The 12,246-nt window shown below is 35.9% G+C and overlaps 1 protein-coding gene across 1 annotated transcript; it reads right to left on the bottom strand.

The window, feature by feature from the left end:
* Nucleotides 1–4,154: 4,154 nt before the first annotated feature.
* On the bottom strand, nucleotides 4,155–9,818 carry vgll4l (vestigial like 4 like). The gene is made up of 5 exons (XM_079636759.1): nucleotides 9,301–9,818; nucleotides 7,053–7,176; nucleotides 6,709–6,946; nucleotides 5,147–5,219; nucleotides 4,155–5,042 (listed from the first exon to the last, which is right to left on the bottom strand). Exons 1-5 carry the CDS (start codon nucleotides 9,365–9,367, stop codon nucleotides 4,735–4,737), a joined length of 810 nt encoding a protein of 269 aa, XP_079492885.1. The 5' UTR covers nucleotides 9,368–9,818; the 3' UTR covers nucleotides 4,155–4,734.
* Nucleotides 9,819–12,246: the final 2,428 nt, after the last annotated feature.

Genomic DNA, 12,246 nt, shown 5'->3' with positions numbered 1-12,246 from the left:
TCGCCATAGCAACTTATGCTACACGGGGGCATAATATGAATAAACTCAGGGTTATGGTTTTGTATAGTTTTTAGTTTACAAAACAACGGGGGAAAAGCCCCCAATCCAATCAGACATTCTCTGTCAACTCAGGCATGGAGCGCATGCACATGAAAGTGTGACATCAGTCGTGAACAGCCAATCACATGCCATAAACAGAGATACTGCGATTCACAGAATTTCGCGAGAGAGTCAGCGTGATTCAATTCTCTCTTCTGTCGAAGATTGAAGAATATGAATTAGGGGCTTATATAAATGCATGTACACAGCAAGAAGAACATGTCTTGAATGTTATGAAGTGAGTTTATAAAGAGATTTGTCTGTTTTAAAGCATTATCTATTGATTCTAAAGCGTATATATTTTATATATTAGCCACCTAAACCGGCTTCATGGTATAGGCCCCTGCTCAAGGGGAGGTTATGTTCTGAGTACGAGATTCCAAACAGAAATTGGACTAATCAGCTGTGAGCAAAGTGACATGTCTGACACAATAAAGTCACTCCCTCACTTTCTCTTGCTCCAAATTAAAGGTCCCTAATAAAGCTTTAAAAATGATTACATGCGAGAGCCTCTTTGATAAAACAAGAAGATAGTATATTGTGTAACTTACATTTTAGACAGAATATTAACAATTCCTTTTGATCCATCATCGAAAAGAGTTTCAAACGAAGCCTCAGAAGCGCTGAACAACTCTGAGTAATGAATTAATCAGTGTGTTTGAATGAATCGGTTACATGTATGATTCAATAACTCACTCATAAAAATAGTCACTTGTAGCCATCTACTGGCATATCGAAGTAATGTGCAGAAAGAGTCACTGAAATATCCCCAACCACCACAGTCTGTCTGGAACAAACATGGACAGTTGGAGTGAAGTAAATAGTAAAAAGTCTCTGTGTACTTGGACCCATTTCACAGACTGTGATTTAAATAAACAATAAGCATTCATGCACTTTCGTTCAGAATTTCACATGACGATAATAAGCGTTACACAATTATGCACACAAAAAAGAACAATAAAAAATAAATGAAAATTTCGGGGTAATAATATAAAATCAGAATATGGCTGCAATCGAGTATAAAAATATCAAATAAATTCTTTGTAAAGCTCAGAAACCTTAAAAGTGTTAAAAGTTAGTGTTTAATGTCTTTAGCTTTCTTATTCAAAGAATCTTTATACTGTATGCTTTACTTCAGTCAACAAAACCATAAAGTTGTTTTTTTAGACAACTTTTGTTTACAATTATTTTTTTTTGCATGGCAAAGGAAAATGTGAATTATATATATTTGCTATTTTAGTACTCTTGTTAAGGGTACCACCCTAGTCCTGAAATGAATATAATATAAGGCAATGACTGATGTCAGACGGGATCTGTTTCAACACATGCTTTGACATGGATAGGAGGGTGCGGCCTTTTAAAAATCTGCTTCTCTGAAAACCTCATGAAAACATTTGATCCATTTTAAATGCTGATTCAAACGTGATTATTGTTGAAGGATGATATTCTGACTTCAGAGCCTCCCACACAGACCCCCTCCCTTTGATTCATAAGTACACTCCAAGACAAGCCACAGTATGTGTAGCCTGAGGGATGGGGCTCAATTACAGCAGACCTGACATGCATGATAACAGAGGGAAAATGACAGCATAAATGCATGTTTAGACCTTCTACTGCAGAAAGAGAATGCTGATGCCACTTACAGTGTTAAATATTAGCTTTATAAAAATATTATGAGATGAATCTTCCATTGGAGTCGATGTGTTATTCACAATATGAGTGAAAACATTTTAAACCATTTGTGGGGCACAAAAAAGAGGATTAATTCTCATTCACAGTTATACCTTGAGTCATGGCACACTTCATGAGATTAGAACACTGCTGACAGAAAAACACGTGAGTTTTAGAAGATATGACAATAATGTCTCGCATTGTGTTTAGAAGTCTGCAATCAGAAGTCAAAGATTTCAATATCAACTCAAACATTTCACATTTTTCATTAAATATATCCAAGACCACTTTCTCTGAGCTACTGTATCTGCATTAATTGTAACAATGGAATAGCATCTTACTGTCTGTCAACTATTCAGGTTTTTCAAGTTTCTATTTTTATTTATGCTAATGGATTATATAGAGCGACATCTGAGACAAAGATGCTAAAATGAATCCTTAACAATAAAAATAAATAGTTCTTCATAATAATGCTATACTCATTCAAGGTTCCATATGCTAACAAAACTACATCAGTTAACATGAACTAACAATGAAAAATAGCATTTATTCAACTTATTTAATGTTATTTCAAGATTTACTAATACATAATTAAAACAAAAAAATCTGTTCATATTATTTAATGGATTTGGCTTACAGGAACTACAATGAACTTAAATAGTTAACAATAATTGTATTAAATAGTACATATAAGATAAATACTGTAACAAACCTATTGCTTTATGTAATTTAATGATAGTTAATACAATAGCAAACGTTGACTAATAGGACCTTATTGCAAAGTGTTTCCCATATTGCTAATGTTTGTACTCTGGTGGCATAAAATAATGCAAATGTATGAAGCAATCAAAGTAACAAAATGTTAATAGTATTGTTGATCTTGCTAGTTATATATTTTGTGCGGATCTGCTCTGCTAGACAATGATGTCATCTATGCTAACTTTTCATGTGACTTAAAGTTGCCTTGAGGTGTCCACATTCCAGAAGGACATCATGTTACTGCAACACCTCGAGATCTGAGCCACTGAGCATGAGTCATTTTGTTCTCTGAGAAACACTAGACTCTCCCCTGTATGAGGCCAGTCAAGCCTGCAAAAGAGTGTGGAAGGCAGGGCTTTTGGCAACAGGACTTCTTTGAACTCTGTTCAATGGCTTCTTACAGTACCTTTGTGCCAGAAAATCTTCATTCAAACCTGTTTCTCAGCTTCTTGAACCTGATCTTGTGATTGACAAGTTTTGCATCTGATCTAACTGGCAGTTGATGTGTGTTTTTTTTTTTTAGCAACCATGGAAAGTTGTTTTCCAACTGTTTCCTATTTATCATAAACCATCTAAGAAGGTCAAATCTATTTGCAGTTTAGCTGATGCTTCAAGGTAAGCTTATAACTTGAATCTGGCCTCTAAAATGATGACACAAGTGTTTTTTTATATAACGTCCTGGCTAATTGTACCCTCCCATAACGATAATTTATATAAACACAAATTTCGCTCTATTGATTTCCGCTAGAAAAAATCAACTACTATGACCTTTGCATGTGTCCAAGCATTTAGCTAGAAAAAACCTTAAAGATCATCTACTGATAGATGAATTTCAGTCTACTTACTTAACCTGTTGTTCCTGAGTTTACAAAAGAAATATTCCAAGTAAAATGCACATGTTGATTACTTAAGAAAATAGTTTGAGCCCTAACGTTTTCCACTTTCAATTTTGAGGACATAACTGTGTATGTTTACTTGTTTTTAACACATTTAAAGAGTTTAAATTATTTTTTGTGGAGTGATGTAATAGCAGTTTAACCATAAAGTGATTAAATTGACAACTGTCTGAGCAAGTTATTACTAGAAGTTTGATGAAAGATTACAAAGACAAATATACTTTTCATAGGAATAATTTGCATACCGTTTAATTTGGGGTCTGTTTGTGAATTAAGACTCTTATGCACACCAAGGCTGCATTTATTGGATCAGAAATACAGTAAAAGTAGTCATATTGTGAAATATTATTACACTGTAAAATATATATTTTTTATTTTAGTCTTCATTCTAATATGCTGATTTGGTGCTCGAACATCATTCCTTATTATCATCGATGTTGAAAACAGTTGAGCTGGTTAATATTTTTGTGAATGCATTTATTAATATTCTTTGAATAGAAAGTTCAAAAGAACAGCATTTATTTGAAATATAAATATTTTGTAACAATGTCAAATTTGATGTGTACCTGCTAAATTAAAGTATTCATTTCTTTAAAACATTGACCCCAATTCTGATCATTAATTCGCAACAATAGGGGGAATGTGCATTTCAGGATAGATTTTTTACTAAATATTTTTTACAAATATAAGTTAATAATAATTTTTATCATCACAAAAAAAAATCTACAATGAATGCATTAAAAAAATGTGTTTATTACAAATATGTACAATAGTATAAAAGCTTGAAATTTACACTGGGATTGAAATGAACAGCAATAGTCCATATAGAGATGCCAAAAAGTTACCCACCTCTTTTCTCAACCATTTGTTTTCTACTAAAACATGAAACTTTCTGACCTAGTAAGTTTTAGTCTGTTTTGCTCAGTGCTCCACAAGATCTCGGTTCACTGTCTAATATAAATATGCACATATTATAAGAAGAAAGCTTCCAACAGACAATGAAATGTTATTAGCAATAATCAGTGCAATCACAGTCAACAAATAAAAACCAGTGGCACCCACGAAACCAATGACAAAGCCAACTCCAACAATGCTTAGCTACCATGAAATGATCCGAAAATGGTCAGACATTGAATATCTCCCTTTAAAAGACAATTTAACAATCCCTCATTTGCTCATCGAGTGTTAACAGCCATTGCAACACGATCGAACAGTCTCCCTTTTGCTTTTTACAGCAGAAACACATGGGCATACACATGCATTTTAAGTCCGTTTTGTCATATGTACATCAACATTTCTTTTTTCTTCTTCATTTCTCAGACCATAAGTTGGGTGTGGTTGTGGAAGGACTGATTGAATCTTTGTGGGCCCTTTTGGGACTCTGGCAGTTGCCGGGTGAGTGGATGAAGGTTGGACTGCTGGGTGGAGATGAAGAAGACGAAGAAGCGGATGAATGGCAGGAGGAGGATGAGGCTTTCAGCTGGAGCCATTTATCTCCCAGCGCTTTGGCAAAGTGGTCATCCACAGACACGCTGATGGAGGCGGCTCTGTGGTAGTTCATCCCGAGACTCCTCTGGAAGTGCTCTTCAACGTGATCATAACTGTGCTGGGTAACAACTGTAGAGACATAGTGGAGATAGAATCAGATGATGCTCAAAAATATCTGATGAAAACATATCAAAAGGAAGCATGCCAAGCTTATTTATATCTTTTTTTCTTACCAGTGGAGCGATCGCAGTCTTTTTTGGTTGACCTTGTTGCAGAGGAAACGCAAGTGATGACAGATGGCCGTATCTGGAAAAAAAAAAGACAGGAAAGGTCAGCAAATCCTTTTAGCCACACCGTTTTTCACTCATCTATAACAGAGCTTTCGGAATAGCTAATGAATAAAATTGGTGGAAAGATGGGAAACTAAAAGGGAAAGATGGACAGTTATGTTGGTGGTTCTATACTGTTTCTCTCTCAACCCTAATGCCACTAGCAGGTCAACAACAGCACTGGTGTGTTGAGACTTGTTGACAACATTCCTCCACCCATTGCTCACATTTTCTCCCTGAATCCGGCTGGATTGCATATCTGAAACAGGCAGAGGCCTGTCCGCACTCTAAAGAGCCACTCTCTCAGGAACACAAAAGTGCCTTCCTGCTTTCTGTTGTGTTTCATAGACAGTGAGTGAGGATGAACAGACTGCGGTGGCCTCAGGATATAGAGGTATAATGCACAGTGTGTTAAGCCAGCACGTACTGCTGAAGGAGTCAGGGCTCAACAATAAGGACGGGGTCAGCGTGAAAGACTCTCGGGCCAGTTGACGGAACTGTCACTTGCCCGATTGGGCCAATGCTGCATCTTCATGAAAGTTGAAGATTTGCGCATGGTTTTAAGTCTTGCCAACTTAAATATTTAAGCGAAAAAAGACACAAAACTACCCGCGTCTCTCAGGTTGGTAATCGCGAACGCTGCATATTTACTGCGCGCGAGTACACTTTCTCGTCTTCCTGAGCTTGAACGCACATATTTCCACACTCTTGTCCAGTATCATCGTAATCATAGTCGGTTATGTCTTAAGTGAACATGAACACGTGAGAAATAAAATGCATGTGTAACGATTCGTACAGCTCTTACAGTGACAGCAGCCTAATATTCCTGCTGCTGTCTGTTTGCATATGTTAATCAAACAAAAGAAGAAGAAAAAAACGCTCACTGCTCTTGAATGGATCACTCTATAAATATAGATTAACCCTTATTAAAGTTAAGACTTTAAACTGTGATATTTTACATTTGATTACTATTACTGTACCTGAATATCTAGTTTAGACTTGCATGAACAACCTGAAATTTTTATTTTATTTATTGTGTATATGTTTGTTCTGTTGTATTTATTTGTGCCATTGCTCATAATTTGATTATTTGTTCTTATTTTATTACTGACTGACTTTAGGAATATTTAAAATTTATACGAGTAAGGCTAGTAGTTTTTGTTGTCATAACCTTAGTTAAGTTTACATGGATCAAAAACAACTAAAACAATAATTAAGGCTATTTTATTTGATATATTTATTACTTTTATTGATGGGGCCACTGGCCCGACTGTCGATTTAAATATGTTATATTATGTTTATAAGTTAAATATATATTATATATATATATATTAATATTATATTATTATTTATATATTTTTAATAAATAGTACAATTTTAGTGTTGTTTTTAATTATAATACAAAATAAAATAAACATATTTTGATATAAAACATGCCGTAATCATTTTCCAGTAGTAGTAATCACCTGTATTTGTTTGACTGATGTGGCTTTGTTTTGGCTTTCTGCTTTCTCTGGTTCTGGGCGTGGTTTCTTGATTAGGGCGAGAGGCTCGTCCATGACTGGGGTGGAGTACACTGGGCTGGGGATCAGGTGAGTGGGGCTGGCCGTTGGGCTCCATGTAGATGTGGGGCTTTCAGGAATACTGAACCCAGATGATCTGCGGGAACTGTTGGCCAGGCTGTTTCTAATGGCCCTCCCTCTTCTGAAACAGAAAGTTCAAAAATAAATGACAAAACTAACTCCTCTTCTTCAGTCCCTCTTATTCTACTGGTTATTGCTTCCATGTTGGAAGGTACATGGTCCATTACCTCTCCTCAAGTGTCCCTCCTCTCTCTGAACTGATTTTGCGCTTCATCGGATGTGCAGGGCGCATCCGCACCCTGTCGCTCGTCATGTGGCGAAATCTGTCTTCACTTCTCAGATTGGGCTGTCCTGTGAAAAGATGAACACATGCCCGTGTGACTTCAGATTATGATAAATGACATCGCTGCAGGGTGCTCACACGGTCATTGCCAGTCACTGATTCGCTTACTTGTGAAAAGGTGTGGCAAACAAGTAAACAACTGACTCTTAATCCTTGGAATTGCATCACTGCGTGTGTATCTTAATTGTGGGAAAAAACGTTGTTGGGCCACCGTTAAATGTAAACTCCGTTAAGTGGCAGAGCAAGATCAACTGGCTCTGTGAGTGTTACTGTAGAACTACCCAGCTGATTCACCACTAACGGTAAATGTCATTCAAATGTTGGAAAACATTCAAGGCAAAAAAAAAAAAACGACATCAGTGAACAAATTAATATCTTACTGGCTTGTTCAAACTGCTTTGAGGTGCAAAACAGGCTTTGTAGGTTAAAGCATGTGGTTCACAGAATGTTTACCCAACATAACGATAGTAACAGACTAATCCAAACTGAAATACACATCACCATTCACATGCTAATATCATCAACAGTGTCATGCAAAGGTGTTGTCATTAAAGACACACAATCTGCAACATGCTACAACTGATAATGGTTTAGAGCTCATTAAGAGCTCATGAACTTTAATAGTCTCAAAATAAGTTTTGCGGGGTTCAAATGTTTTGTTCATTAAGTGCTAAACCTAAGACAATACTTTTCACTCGCAAAAAAACAGATTCCAAAAAAGTTTGGAATGTCTCCAGACAAATAAATAAATAAATAAAAACAAATCCTAGTTAAACAAATCACAAATAAATAACTTCTCAAATGATAATGCATAATAAAAAAATATATATAGTATAAAATAAAATAAATCCCTCATTTTTTAAATTTGTAAAAAAGTTTTGAAGTCTTGTTTTGAACCAGGTTAAGTATACCTGCCCATAGCATTGTATGGAACATGCTAACATTGCCTTTGAACCAGCTTTTGACCATTGATATTGGCTTTCACAACATCCTCTTGTTAGAGATTTTGTGCAACATGTGACTTAAAGTAACTCTAATTAATGATTACCACAGTCAGTTAAGATTTTATACTCGAATGTTTGCTACGACAATCATTTGACTTTTAACTTGTAGTAAAAACAAGATCATGGGCTGTGGATATCAAACCAACCACATATTAGACCAGTCGGGACCTGTGCTGATTTGATTGGTGATTAACATCTGAGGTATTTTACCACTGCATGGATGAAGTTTAGCGCTAGGCACTATCAGACTTCAAGCGGATAAAGTTTACTAAATGCTCAAATGGCTTGGATGATGAGGGGGCATTGTTGGCAGAACCCTCTTTCTCTTACACACACTCAAAAAATCTCCTAAGCAGTGGACTGTGACAAGGCAGGTTGACTTTGCATGACAGTGGATGGGGGATTGGGTGTAAACCACACCTTAAACCTTGACTGATGACTGATTTTTAGTGCCTCAGGGAGGGATATTTTTCTTGGGGAGATTAAAGACCAAATAACAGACCCACATCCTTTCCTCGTCTCTTTCATTTGCAGCCTAAAACACGCATCAAGCCTGTCTTCATCTCAACTCTTCTCAACTAACCTTCATAATAACAGAGCATCATAATTTTTGTCAGTAGTTAAAGGGGTTTTCCAGCCTCTTTTCTTACTTGAAACCTTCTGAAAATGCATATGTGGATTTTTTTATGCATTTATATTTAAATACGAATTAGCTACATGAATAAATATAATGTATAATATCACCAAATAATATAAACTATTAAAAAATAAAGGTCCTTTTTTCAATGAAGAACCTTTAACATCCATTGAACCTTTCCATTGCAAAAAAAAAAAAAAATTATAGTGAAAAAAGGTTATTTCGTTTCTATGGTTCTTTTTAAACTGTTCACTGAAAGCTTCTCTTGGGAAACAAAAATGGTGCTTCATGGCATCACTGTGAACAAACCCTTTTGTAACCTTCATTTTTAAGAGTGCACATTAAAATGGCCAGACAGTTCAAGATAATAAATTCCAGTTGTGCAGTACATTTTCCTTCTGCTACTGATTATTGTTTTAATGCAGATAACATGCAGACATCATGTAATTCTTAGTTTAAACTCGTATTAAGAGATAAAATGTGATAATTACCCTCTAAGATGTAGACTTTGAAGCCACTGCTCATCCGGGTAATGTAGTGGAAATTAGTGACCGCCATTCCTTATCTTCAGTGTTTTCTAAGCCGTGCAATGCTCCTTAACAAGTTGAGTTTTGAGCGCCAGAATCGTTCCTCACTCAACTTTGAATTGTCACTGAGCTCGAGTGATCTGTGCTTTCCATGAACATGCCTCTCTGCCTTCTTATTGGCTGGTTGAAGGCCAACCCACTCCTTCTGCCTTTGTCTGCATGACCTACCACCACAGGTGCCTTATGGGAGGAGACAAACCAAAAGCAATGAATTGCCTGCTGTCTATCACCCCCACCCCACCATACCACCCCCAACATGGGCTAAAACTGAGCTGCAATCAAATCAAGTAAAAATTAATAAAACTGCATTTTACATTAGTTTAACAATTTATGGTGAAAGAAGACAACAATATTGGTTAAATGTTTTAATCTAAGCTGGCATGAGTGTTTAGATTTCATAAAGATGTGTATCACAGAGATGTGGTTAAACTGAATTACTCACGCAGGCAGGCAAAACACTCAAAATAAAAGAATCAGGTCGTAATTTGGTCCGATCTACCCTCCTCTCCATGTATCAACACGCCAGTGCAGCCGGCTAGAGAGATGAATGGTTTCCTTGTTGTACCATCACTGTTCTTGAGAAACACATTTCCTGCTGTTATAAACCTAAAATTGATACTATGCGCAAATAAGCTACTTTATTAGACTACATTTACATACAGAAAGAGGCAATTGTACAGAAAATTCTTAACTTGTGCTAATATATGACATGATAATATTATATAATATGTAATTAAATCTTATTAAAAGGTCAGGGCTCACTAAGGATGTGAGCAAATATTACTACAATTTAAACGTTTTTGTATTTTAATAGGCTATTTTAAAATTATTATAAATAATAATATTCATTTATTAATATTATGAATACATTTATTTCTGAATAGCTGAATTTTCAGCATCAGTCTTCGGTGTCACGTGATCCATCAGAAGTCATTCTAATATGCTGATTTTGGAAACTGAGATACTTTTTCCCAGGATTATTTGATGAAAATAGCCATTTATTTAAAATAGAGATATTTTGTAACATTATAAATATCTTTACTGTTACTTTTGATCAATTTGATGTATCCTTCCTTTCTGAATAAAAGAAGCCAATGGTAGGCCTAATATATATTTTGGTATGGGATTCTAATCTGAAATTTCAGAAAGTTTTTGTATTTTTGAACGGTGTAACACAAGAGAAACAGAAACATTTGAAATATAATGAAATCAAAATGAAAGGAAATGTGTGACATTGATCTTCCGAAATCAACTTTCTTTCTTTATTTTTTCCGTTGAATTTTAAGATGCTCTTAGACTTTTGAACCCAACAGTAATTCCTTTTGGAACGTCACCATCCCTCTTTTCCTTCCCTGGATCTTTTTTAGAATCCACAAACAAGTCTTGCTCTGTCTTTTGTTTCCTTTCTAGGAGTCAGCACCTGTCGACAGACCCCCCCTCCCTAATCTAAAATCTCACCCGACTGCATTTTTCAGAGTGTTTAGCCCACCTGAGCTGCAGTCATTCCACCATCTTGCCCATACATGCAGTTATGTTGTGAGTTCCCAACCTTTATGCATTGGGCCTTTTCTTTCCACAGATCTGTTTCTCCCATTTCTTTTTTGGCAGAAAGACAAAGACTTGAGAGTGCTGAAGAGAGCTTTGTACAGCGCAATCCTGCCTGAGCATGCTAAAGCCACAAATGCTTACATACTACATCACTGAAACACACTCCCTCTGGACACACAGTTAACCCCATTTGCATTACAACAAAACCATCATAGTGCTGCTGCTCTACATAAGGATAGCCTTTAAACATAACTTTTTTTTTTAAAATAAACAAGGTAAAACAGGTAAAGTTAGAACAGGTGATTAACTTCCCGTAAGAAAACCATATGAACAGCGCAATACTTTCTCAAAACTCTTACTCATAGGTCATATATTTTGTAACATCCTCTGTGATTGATTGCCTCTCTCAGTACCTGCGAATTAAAACTGTAATGACCTACTGTAAATATTTACTGTACTTACCAACTATCATTATTGGATTGCCATCTATTTTATAACCACTTTTCCCAGGATGCCACACACAGTGTAAATGCATCATATTCTCTACAGACCAGTGAGAAAAGTTTCTCACAATCATTCAAGCGCTGACATTTCCAGTTTGGTTAAACAGGACATTGTTGAGCTGTTTTATGGAAGGTTGTGTATATTTCTGAACATAGACCTATAGTGACAGTCAGACCAAGGTTATAGCTACTTTTGACAAATTTTACACGATTTATCTGTTGCCTCGTGGCGCATCATGTGGCGCATCAGCGACCTCTTGCGGTAGAAACAGCAACAATAGAATTAATAATAATTCCGGCATTCTGTCACAATGGCAGTAGCCTACAGGGAAACGGCTCTGAATTCTCAATCCAGATGTATAGTTTTTTTATGCTACTTAGTGTGTTTAATGCAGAAAATAAGAAACGCTCACAGAATGCGTAAATCACTCAAGTTTTGTTGGTGTCGTTTTAGCGCCTGAAGCAAGCTACTGTCGGTTGATTTGGCTGTTTGAGGTGAATACAAAATGCAATATTATTGTTCTTAGCAGTTGCAAATATACTACACACATTAGGCTAGACCCAACGATATTAATTTGACTACAGTAAATATATTCTTATATACAACTAGGCTATATTGTCATTCTTTTATGATGCATTTATTTGCATGGCTAATGATGATCATAGATTATAAAAAAATGCAGCATGATTTCTCACTTTCATCGTGTCTTTCGAAGACAAACTACAATTAGTATAGCACGTAGCCTACAGCTATTTTTTCCACCAAGAAACTGTCTTTCTCATTATGAAGGGATTTGAT

The sequence above is a fragment of the Phoxinus phoxinus genome (assembly GCF_949152265.1).
Source record: "Phoxinus phoxinus genome assembly, chromosome: 15".
NCBI classification, from domain to species: domain Eukaryota; kingdom Metazoa; phylum Chordata; class Actinopteri; order Cypriniformes; family Leuciscidae; genus Phoxinus; species Phoxinus phoxinus.
This window is presented reverse-complemented; position numbering and strand designations above follow the sequence as displayed.

What these genes read in the sequence shown, in the direction of transcription:
- vgll4l (XM_079636759.1), bottom strand. Translation starts at nt 9,367, where the DNA reads ATGGCGGTCACTAATTTCCACTACATTACCCGGATGAGCAGTGGCTTC. An exon ending in CAAAGTCTACATCTTAGAGG is followed by an intron (nt 7,177 to 9,300) that starts GTAATTATCACA and finishes ATCTTTTCACAG; the next exon opens with GACAGCCCAATCTGAGAAGT. An exon ending in GGAGGGACACTTGAGGAGAG is followed by an intron (nt 6,947 to 7,052) that starts GTAATGGACCAT and finishes TTTCTGTTTCAG; the next exon opens with AAGAGGGAGGGCCATTAGAA.